This window comes from Neoarius graeffei, chromosome 19, assembly GCF_027579695.1.
Source record: "Neoarius graeffei isolate fNeoGra1 chromosome 19, fNeoGra1.pri, whole genome shotgun sequence".
Taxonomy (NCBI): Eukaryota; Metazoa; Chordata; class Actinopteri; order Siluriformes; family Ariidae; genus Neoarius; species Neoarius graeffei.
In genome coordinates, this window is record NC_083587.1 from 63,934,860 (window position 1) to 63,946,306 (window position 11,447).

Genomic DNA, 11,447 nt, shown 5'->3' on the forward strand with positions numbered 1-11,447 from the left:
GAATAAAGTTAATGTTTTGGAATGGCCAAGTCAAAGTCCTGACCTTAATCCAATCGAAATGTTGTGGAAGGACCTGAAGCGAGCAGTTCATGTGAGGAAACCCACCAACATCCCAGAGTTGAAGCTATTCTGTACGGAGGAACGGGCTAAAATTCCTCCAAGCCGGTGTGCAGGACTGATCAACAGTTACCGCAAACATTTAGTTGCAGTTATTGCTGCACAAGGGGGTCACACCAGATACTGAAAGCAAAGGTTCACATACTTTCACCACTCACAGATATGTAATATTGGATCATTTTCCTCAATAAATAAATGACCAAGTAGAATATTTTGTCTCATTTCTTTAACTGGGTTCTCTTTATCTACTTTTAGGACTTGTGTGAAAATCTGATGTTTTCGGTCATATTTATGCAGAAATATAGACAATTCTAAAGGGTTCACAAACTTGCAAGCACCACTGTAGTAGACAGATATTTACCATTATTAACTTATAGGAAGTGCTATCTGGGCTTTCATTTGGCACCATGACATTTGACCTTGAATGACTTTGAAATGTCAAACTCAAGGATCTTCATAGGACGATAATCTGACAGCTGATGATTGAGAAATATTACCATTATCAACATATAGGTATAAATTAAGTGCTGCTGGGCGCGGTTCGTTTGCCTGAAAACAGTTAATAACATTTGATCTGACATTTGGACAGTTTGTTGATTCCGATTATCACCCACTTCATATTTTCTTTCAGTAATGACACTGAATAAGTTTACATTTTAAAGATTATATTTCTGCATTTAGGCGGCATGGTGGTGTAGTGGTTAGCGCTGTCGCCTCACAGCAAGAAGGTCCTGGGTTCGAGCCCCGGGGCCGGCGAGGGCCTTTCTGTGCGGAGTTTGCATGTTCTCCCCGTGTCTGCGTGGGTTTCCTCCGGGTGCTCCGGTTTCCCCCACAGTCCAAAGACATGCAGGTTAGGTTAACTGGTGACTCTAAATTGAGCGTAGGTGTGAATGTGAGTGTGAATGGTTGTCTGTGTCTATGTGTCAGCCCTGTGATGACCTGGCGACTTGTCCAGGGTGTACCCCGCCTTTCGCCCGTAGTCAGCTGGGATAGGCTCCAGCTTGCCTGCGACCCTGTAGAAGGATAAAGCGGCTAGAGATAATGAGATGAGATTTCTGCATTTATTGAGGTACGTGTAAATATTTTCCCGATATTGTGCAGCGGCCAGCTTTCGAATAAAAATCCACAAACCAGTCCTCTCTCTGGGTGGTGGTGCACCATCGGCGGTGAGCAGGACTGTACTGAACTCGCATCTGCTTCTCATCTCGGCAGCTCGAAAAGATAACCATTTACTGCAGAATATCCTTGATAATCATCTGCCCCTTCATCTGACTCCCAATCAGAATTCTCTCCAAAACGTGATTCCATATCGAGACTGGTTTAACCACTGCTGCACACGTGAACGAAACCGATACCTGGATTTTTGTTACACGCGTGACATCACACACCGCTTCGGGACCTTCCACTTCAGTCTCAGCAGATTCCATGACAATCAGCTGATTTTATTGATTTTGCATTAATTTGTGGCCTTTTGGATCAGCGATGGTTCAAAAACACATGATCAATCAACATAATGATTGTTGCTTCGTCCAAGGAAAGTGTTTTTCAGCAGCATTACATCCACTTTAAAAGAAGGTTTATAGATTCTTTTTTTTTTGAGTAAAAACACCCCACACAAATTCACAAACCCAAAAAAACTTTACTGGAAGTGAACAAACCGCTAGCTTTAAAATTAATTCAAGTACAAAATGTCATACATCACAGTGTAACCCAAATTAGCTTTAAAGGACCGGTTTCTTCAATTTTTGTACAAAACGTTCACGTAAAACCAAAGAAGTGACACTATACAGAAAGAATTTTAATATTACAAACACTGCTGTGATCTTCTGCATGTTACATGTCTTAGTTCTCTCTTTAAAAGTCGTTTAAAAAGATCAGAACCGACTTATCAGATTTTACCACGGTGTTTTAAGGTCACTGTAAAAGAAAAAAAATTTTTTATTTGAGAAAAAAAAAAAAGTCATAACGCGACGACAGACTGGTGCACAGTGTTATGACTTGAATATCATTAAAATATTACAACGTTTTTCCTCACAATTATATGATTTTACTGTAATTTTTCATCTTTGAAATCTTGTATTTGTTTCCAGTGGCCCGAAAACACCACAGTAGATTTTTTTCTTTTGTACTAAGAGCGTCGAGAGAAAACTCCAGAGGCAGCAGCAGCAGCTGGGCAACTGGTGAAATACAGCAAAGCAGAAAAATCTAAAAACAACCCAGAACCGAATGTCACTCAGCTGCACAGCCTTTACACACAGCCACGAAGGAATGAGGGGGTTTTATTTCAATTCAGCGCCGTCTTCTGTCTGGACTTCTGCTCCGTCGTCTTCCTCCCCTACAAAAGAACGGAAGAAGGGGGGTAAAAAAATATCAGATGTGCTGTACATCATGGATGAACGAGTGAGTGCTCCGAGAGCACAATATCCCCCGCTGGCAGCTCGGCCATAACTCTGGTAAAATGCGACGGAATTGAACAAAATTGCAAGCTATGTATTACCAACATATAACAAAGAATCCTGTCAAGTTTCATGAAATTCCTCCAAAAAATTCTGAGAGGAGTTGATTTCAGAAGGTGAGTACCCTTCGCGGGACAGACGGACATCGCCATGACATGATCCCCCATCGGGCCTTTCGGCCAGCAGGGGATAAAAAGGCACACAGTGGATATCGTTATATATGAGAAACAAAAGTGAAACGAACACCGCTGACGAGCCAAGAAGTATCAATCGCCAAACTTTTACATAAAAATGCAATATACTGCGATGCTTTGTGCAAATTGAATCTAATCCGATCCACTCACCTCCTCTTGCTCTTAGGAGGGCCTCGAACAAAGCCCCAGTCCACGCTGATGGCCTGACCCATGAGCTCCTGGCCGTTCAGTCCCTCCATGGCAGCCTGCGCTTCTTTATACGTTTCATATTCCACCAAGGCGTAGCCCTGAGAGAAACAAAAATCACACCCAGGATGATCCAGTGAGACCGACTCACAGAAGCAGGACGACGTTTATCTTAAAACAACTGTGTTGAACACAAGTCAGAAAATCTGCGAATAATACAGAGGTGTAACGAAGAACTCAGGAATTTTTCCTCCTGTAAGATACTGCCACCCAGTGGACGTAAACTGCACTCAGAAAAAGCCGGACAGGGAGTGCACAGGATGGGTCATTCAACTCAGGTCACGACCTCCAAAAACAAACAAGGGAAGAAAAAAAAAAAAAAGGCGGTGTGGAGAGTCAGCAGTACTTTGCATCATTAACTCCTTGCTGAATCGTGTTTTCAGAGCTTTCCAACGTAATTCTGTTTATTTCAGACGGATTTTTAAGTCACGCGATTATTTTAATGAGCAAAGATGAATCCGGGTGCACTAACTTGGACTCGGACACCGTTTCAACTTGTGCAGAAATAATTCATGTCAATGTTATTGATGTTTATCAGATTGCTTTGTGCACTGGGACACTTTAGATCAGAACTGTGAGAAAATTCTGTTTTCTGATTCCACTGCTCAACAGCAACATAACAACAACAAAAACAAATCCATGTTAATTGTCCAGAGAACATTCCTGGGACCAAGTACCTGATAGAGAATGGTTTGATGTCCACTATCAGCTTTCCCTGTCCTGACTTTTACACATTACACAAATCCGGACGTGACTCAAGTCACAGAAAACATGAAAACACAAATGATCTTTAACCTTATTTGCTTAAACAGATCACGTATCCCCACAGGTTTCCTAAAAAACACATTAGTTCAAACAACCCCAGTCCCTGCTGTCTGTTTACAGTGCCTTGAAAAAGTATTCATATCCCTTGAACTTTTTCACATTTTTCCACCTTACAACCACAAACTTAAAAGGTTTTTATTGAGATTTTATGTGATAGACCAACACAGAGTAGCACATAATTGTGAAGTGAAACAAAAATGATAAATGGTCTTCAAATTTTTAAACAAATAAAAATCTGAAAAATGTGATGTGCATTAGTATTCAGCCCCCTGTCCTCTGATACCTCTAAATACAATCAATTGCCTTCAGAAGTCATCTAATTAGTTAATAGAGTCCTACTGTGTGTAATTTACTCTCAGCATAAATACACTTGTTCTGTGAAGGCCTCAGTGGTTTGTTAGAGAACACTGAAGAACAAACAGCATCATGAAGACCAAAGAACTCACCAGACAGGTCAGGGATAAAGTTCTGGAGAAGTTTAAAGCAGGGTGAGGTTATAAAAAAAATATCCCAAGCTCTGAACATCTCAAGAAGCACTGTTCAATCCATCATATGGAAAAAGTATGGCACAACCGCAAACCTACCAAGACATGGCCGTCCACCTAAACTGACAATAGGGGTGTTCACACGGCACATATTTGCATCGATGCTGCACCGATGTATTTTGTTGCGATATATCTTACACCGGTGTAAATTTTGTGGAGCGTTCACACGTCACAAATCCGCTTACTAGAAAGAAGCGTGTTAGCACCGGTGCAGCCCCACTTGCGTTCACACGGCAGTTTTTGCGACCGTGCTATACGATAGTAATAATGCAGAAATGAAATATGCACATGCGTGAAAATGTACTTCCTTTTCCCGGTTGTCATGGCATCACCAAGCGCCGGGAAAACAACGTGGATGAAGACACCAGTGCTGCCAGATACTGCTGACGTTTTCCAGCCCAAAATATGTTCAAATCCGCCAAAATGCACTTAAACCCGCCCAATCTGGCAACACTGGAAGACACGCAGTTCTGTTGTTGTTGATATTCGCCATTTTGGAAGCGCAAAATACCAGGATGCAAATTATGCAATGCCCGTATGTAATCAACTCTCCTCACGCGTAGCGAGTCTACCCCTGTAGTGTTCAGACGTCCCATTTTATAATCGGTGCTGCCCCGCAAACTAGCATTTACTCCGGAGTAAATTTCTTAAACCACCTCCCGAGCAGGGTTAGAGCTGCAGAAATCCACAGCTCAGGTGGGAGAATCTGTGCACAGGACAACTATAAGTCGTACACTCCACAAATCTGGCCTTTTTGGAAGAGTGGCAAGAAGAAAGCCATTGTTGAAAGACAGGCATAAGAAGTCCCGTTTGCAGTTTGCCAGAAGCCATGCAGGGGACACAGCAAACATGTGAAGAAGGTGCTTTGGTCAGATGAGACCAAAGTTGAAATTTTTGGCCTAAATGCAAAGTGCTATGTGTGGTGGAAAACTAACACTGCTCATCACCCTGCACACACCATCCCCACTGTGAAACATGGTGGTGGCAGCATCATGCTATGGGGATGCTTTTCTTCAGCAGGGACAGGGAAGCTGGTCAGAGTTGATGGGAAGATGGATGGAGCTAAATACAGAGCAATCCTGGAAGAAAACCTGTTGGAGGCTGCAAAAGACTTGAGACTGGGAAGGAGATTCACCTTCCAGCAAGACAATGACCCTAAACATACAGCCAGAGCTACAATGGGATGGTTTAGATCAAAGAATATTCATGTGTTAGAATGGCCCAGTCAAAGTCCAGACCTAAATCCCATTGAGCATCTGTGGCAAGACTTGAAAATTGCTGTTTACAGACGCTCTCCATCCAATCTGGCTGAGCTTGAGCTATTTTGTAAAGAAGAATGGGCAAAAATTTCAGTGTCTAGATGTGCAAAGCTGGCAGAGACATACCACAACAGACTTGCAGCTGTAATTGCAGCAAAAGGTGGCTCTACAAAGTATTGACGCAGGGGGGCTGAATACTAATGCACACCACATTTTTCAGATTTTTATTTGTTTAAAATTTTGAAGACCATTTATCATTTTCGTTTCACTTCACAATTATGTGCTACTCTGTGTGGGTCTATCACATAATCTCAATAAAAAACTTAAGTTTGTGGTTGTAAGGTGGAAAAATGTGAAAAAGTTCAAGGGGTAGGAATACTTTTGCAAGGCACTTTTGTTTGTTTGTTTATATTTATTGCCATTTAAGCATCTATGGCTATTTCATGGCCAATACAGGTAATAAATATCACATAAAATTAAAACCAATAATAAAACAAATAAATAAATACATCAAATACGTTTGTACACATCAATGCACTTCAAAAAATTTAAAACCTTTAACGGTGAAACCTTATTAAAAATATCTAGCATTGTGCTTTCTTTAAAAAACTTCTGCCTTTGTATTCTAAAAGCAGGGCAAGACAAAATGTGCTTAATTGATAAGAGATCGCCACAAAGATCGCAAAGTGGAGGTTCACCTCCAGTTAACAGAAAACCATGTGTTAGTCTAGAGTGTCCAGTTCTACCCCTTGTGTAGACAACCTGGTCATGTCTACATGAAAAAGATTGAATAGTCACTTGTTTCACATTAGTGCATATTTCTTTCAGCTTGTTGCCAGCACAGTTGGTCCAATCGGCTTGCCATTTGTCATTTATGTAGGAAGAAAGAACAGGTCTGATATCAGAGACAGGGATTTGGCATTCAGAAATCTCTTCATTCAGGGCTCCTTTAGCAGCATTATCTGCTTTTTCATTACCAGTCAAACCCACATGGCCAGGGACCCAACAAAAAATAATGTCCATATTGATTTTAGTTAAGTTTGCAAGGCACTTCTATGGAACATTAGTCCATGAAATAAGTCACTGATCAGACACTCAGTACATACACTCCCTGGCCACTTTAATAGGAACTTCTTGTTGATTCTAAGATCCCTGTACTTGGCTGTAGGACTGGAACCCAAGGTGGTGTTCTTCCGTTGCATGCTGAGATGCTTTTCTGCTCACCACAGTTGTAAAGAGTGATTATATGAGTTACTATATCCTTCCTGGCAAAAAAGCTCAAACAAATCTGTCCATTTTCTGATCTCTCTCATCAACAAGGCGTTTGTTTCCACCCACAGAACTGTCGCTCGCTCACTCACTCGATGTTTGTTTTCCGCACCATTCTGTGTAAACTCTACAGACTGCTGTGTGTGAAAACCCCAGGAGGAGATCGGCAGTTTCTGAAATACTCAAACCAAAAATACTCATTGGGCTCAAACAAACACCCATACCACAGTGAAAGAAAGTCAGTCACACTTCACTGTGAGATCACAATTTTCCCGTTCTGATGTTTGAACATTGTGAACATTGATTGCCTGAAGCTCTTGGTTTGTATCGGAGTGATTTGATGCATCATGCCAAAGTCAAGGGATCGGCTGATTAAAGAACCACATCAAAAAGAACAGCAGGTGGATGAGTGTTCCTAATATAGCTGCCGGTGAGTATTTATTTAAAAATCCTTTCAGACAAAAACTAAAATTACTCAAAGCAAAAACAGAGACAAACTGATGTTTTAATGCAAAGAACACTGGATAAAGAGCGAGAAAAACTGAACTACTTCCAGAATTAGTCTTAAAAAAAAAAAAAAAAAAAAAAGGTGAACTGCCCAGTTCCAGCTGTTGCATTTATGAAAATTAGACATCCAGCTTTTCCTCTGGTATGGAATAATAAAGAATTACAACACCTCATCTTGCTGAGAGACTGGTGTTCAACGGTCTTAATTTGCATACTGAAACCTGATTGGCTCTTATTGTGGCTACTGCCTCATCGAGGCGAAGCGAGGCAGTCGCCACGATGTCGTCATGTTGTAAGAATGAGTAACAGTAGCACACTGTGCATGCACATACGCATTACAATCACCAGGATGGCGAATCGTGATCTCGCGATATGAACAGTTGATCTGGTGTTATCAAACGTACACAAGAACAAGCGGTGAAGCCACGATATCATCGTGTTGTAAGAATGAGTGTAACAATAGTGAAACTTCGTAACCAATTGGCACTTATCCTGATCAAGTTCGATTACCCATTCGACTTCTTGATAAACTTCGGAACCAATCAGAACCAGAAATGAAATAAGAAAAACCTCGTTATAACTTCGTAACATCAGAAAATAATCGGCAGATGAAGAGATAAACGAAATTCACCTCATGGTTTGCCAAGGCTACTGATTCGATATCAAGTAAGTGGTGCTTATTTTAAGAAAATATACCTTTTGATCATCACAGCTTTTGTTTGGTTCTTCTGAAAGGTCAAATGAAAATTTTCTAAGTTTTTTTTTTTTTAAGCTTCCTGGGAGATAAATTGAGAAGCCAATATCAAACTTCTGCTATTTGCTTTAAATTTTTTTTTAATTTTATTTTAGAGTCTTTACACTACACTTGTGAAACAAAACGTGGTCATTAGTACTAAATAACGCTTCTGAGACAATTCATGAACAAGTGCTTTCTTACTATTTTGAAAATAGATCGAGTTCACAGCACTGAATTTTGAAAACAACACAGTAAACAAAATTGGTGACCAAAATACTCCAAGCCCTGATGCTGCTCACAGCTTGGTGACGCTTCTAAAGGCCTCTGCATGCTCTTACGACAAGGCTTTCGCAGACAGCTTTTCGCAGACAGTTGTAATTTATCGTTGAGCGGGGAGTAATAGGCGTGCACAATGTTATTCACCGCCACAACGCAAGGGGGCGCGAAGTCGCGAAATCGCTAGGAGTGGTTGGTGAGTGTGGTTAGTGGAGTGTTTATCCTCCGGTTACTTATAATGACTAGAACTGGAGTCGTATAGATTTACGTACTTCCTCGATCAACCGCTCTTCGTGCTGCTCCATCTTCGCTCGTGTTTTTAAAAATGGCGGTCGTGAAAACAAACCAAACCGGGAAAGTAGGGAAGCGGAAGTGCGTGTACAGCAGATGTAGAGTGGACCAATCAGAGCCCTCTTGTCTGCGACGCTTTTGCGGTGGTCACAATTTTTGGGAGGTGCGCGCAGAGCATTTGCGAAGGTGGAGGGGCTACGCAGACGCTATCTGCGACGCCATCTGCGAGGACTGGCTTGTCAGCATAAATTGGCCTTAAGAGATGACGCGAGTATAACTGATAACATGTATATATGCGATATTTACTGTATGGACATGGGATCAGAAAACTATTTTATTTATAAGCAGCAGCCACATGGACCCATAGGAGACCGATTTTATTTTATGATGCAATAACACTCATACACACAGAACTCTCAGCTGTTTCTTAAAAAACAGTAATAATTGTCATCACCACAAACCTGAACAGATTGAGTTAAATATTAAAAACCTGACTTATGTGTCTACATGAAAAGCGTCAGTAAACATGGACTTGCCTTGAGGTAACCCGTCCTTCTATCCAAATTGAGGTGCAGATTCTTGATCTCGCCAAAGTCTGCGAATTTGTCATGGATGTCTTCTTCCGTCGCCTCTTCGTGAACTCCGGTCACAAACAGGATCCAGCCCTCGACAGCTGTCATCGCAAAACACACAACTATCAAACCTAAAGCCTGTTACAGCACAATATCTCATGTAACAGAAAGAGAAATATTTTCACAATTAGCTTCTCGAACCAGATTTGGATCAGACACAGGAACAGTCGATGCTCTAAGTAATCGAAAAACAACAAAGTACAACACAAAGTACAGCAAACGCACATCTTTGTGGTCCAGGCTCATCACCATCCTGCTCCACTGTATCGTAATCTTCTCTCACCCTGGACCTCGCACCTTCATCTGTCACAAAAACACCATCATTGTCATCATTACACATCCATGTTAAAGGTTATGTGAAGGGCTGAAATAAAGGCTTACCAGATCCAAATCCACGTCCTTTCCTCTTCTTGGCTTTTTCTTTTAGTTTGTGAATGCTTTCTGTAAAAGAAATTAAAAAAAAAGTTTTTTAGAGTCACACCAGAGAATATTGATGTACTACTTTCAGTAAGAACAGCATGGACATGAAAGAAGCAAACTGCCGGTTAAATAAGGTCAAATCTCAAATGGATCCGTCCTCCCTAGATAAGCGCACTACAGTGTGTCGGAAATAACCGCCTATCTAGTGCACTACGCTCAGAGTGATTTGGGATTCGGCCAGCTAGAAAGCTATTATACCTGAAACAACAACGCACGCGAATTGAACTTAAAAATTGAACTTATTAAGCCATACATGTAAACTCTTTAAAGAAAACACACAAAAATACATCACATAACTCCTCTACTCAGATTATTTCCATTTAAGCCTGATTATTTTGATAACTAGCCATCTGCTAGCGGGAATGTTTGAATTAGCCGATAGCATAGCAGACAGACAAGGCCGGACCCTGAGCATCTAAAATATTTTACACCGCAAAACCTAAACAATATATATACGCTTCTTTTTCTTACTCCCTAAAATGAACTCGAGATTAAATTCATGACAAACTCTACCATACCGTCGCCATCTTCGTCCATAGGAAAGTCCTCGCCGCCCGCTTCGTGAAGATCTAGCACGTCCGCCATGTTGCCTGTCTGTGTGAGAAGACTTGCGCATGCGCACTTACGGTTCAGCGACGCACCCGAACAAACCGGAAATCCGGCAAAATGGCCGCCTAGCGTCTTTCTGAGGCTAGTACAGTTTACTGTCCGTTTCACAAAAACATTATGCATATAAACCAGCCAATAAATAAAATCTTCGTACTGGATCGTGTTAAAATGTTTAATATGTTTTAAATGAACATAATGTCACAAAAAATCTTTCCATAGGAACATTACACCTACATCGATGATTATTATTACAACCCCGATTCCAAAAAAGTTGGGACAAAATACAAATTGTAAATAAAAACGGAATGCAATGATGTGGAAGTTTCAAAATTCCATATTTTATTCAGAATAGAACATGGATGACATATCAAATGTTCAAACTGAGAAAATGTATCATTTAAAGAGAAAAATTAGGTGATTTTAAATTTCATGACAACAACACATCTCAAAAAAGTTGGGACAAGGCCATGTTTCCCACTGTGAGACATCCCCTTTTCTCTTTACAACAGTCTGTAAACGTCTGGGGACTGAGGAGACAAGTTGCTCAAGTTTAGGGATAGGAATGTTAACCCATTCTTGTCTAATGTAGGATTCTAGTTGCTCAACTGTCTTAGGTCTTTTTTGTCGTATCTTCTGTTTTATGATGCACCAAATGTTTTCTATGGGTGAAAGATCTGGACTGCAGGCTGGCCAGTTCAGTACCCGGACCCTTCTTCTACGCAGCCAGGATGCTGTAATTGATGCAGTATGTGGTTTGGCATTGTCATGTTGGAAAATGCAAGGCCTTCCCTGAAAGAGACGTCGTCTGGATGGGAGCATATGTTGCTCTAGAATCTGGATATACCTTTCAGCATTGATGGTGTCTTTTCAGATGTGTAAGCTGCCCATGCCACACGCACTAATGCAACCCCATACCATCAGAGATGCAGGCTTCTGAACTGAGCGCTGATAACAACTCGGGTCGTCCTTCTCCTCTTTAGTCCGAATGACACAGCGTCCCTGATT

The 11,447-nt window shown here is 41.2% G+C and overlaps 1 protein-coding gene across 1 annotated transcript; it reads right to left on the bottom strand.

The window, feature by feature from the left end:
• Positions 1 to 1,736: 1,736 nt before the first annotated feature.
• rbm8a (RNA binding motif protein 8A) lies at positions 1,737 to 10,458 on the bottom strand. Its single transcript, XM_060900418.1, has 6 exons — positions 10,352 to 10,458; positions 9,735 to 9,794; positions 9,579 to 9,656; positions 9,258 to 9,394; positions 2,918 to 3,054; positions 1,737 to 2,452 (listed from the first exon to the last, which is right to left on the bottom strand). Exons 1-6 carry the CDS (start codon positions 10,416 to 10,418, stop codon positions 2,407 to 2,409), a joined length of 525 nt encoding a protein of 174 aa, XP_060756401.1. The 5' UTR covers positions 10,419 to 10,458; the 3' UTR covers positions 1,737 to 2,406.
• Positions 10,459 to 11,447: the final 989 nt, after the last annotated feature.

Bases quoted from the DNA above. Each gene is read 5' to 3' on its own strand.
- rbm8a (XM_060900418.1), bottom strand. From the start codon at position 10,418: ATGGCGGACGTGCTAGATCTTCACGAAGCGGGCGGCGAGGACTTTCCT. The intron at 9,657-9,734 runs GTAAGCCTTTAT...TTTTTGTGACAG, and splicing joins AGGACGTGGATTTGGATCTG to ATGAAGGTGCGAGGTCCAGG. The intron at 3,055-9,257 runs GCAAGTCCATGT...TGTTTCTCTCAG, and splicing joins GAAGGACGGGTTACCTCAAG to GGCTACGCCTTGGTGGAATA.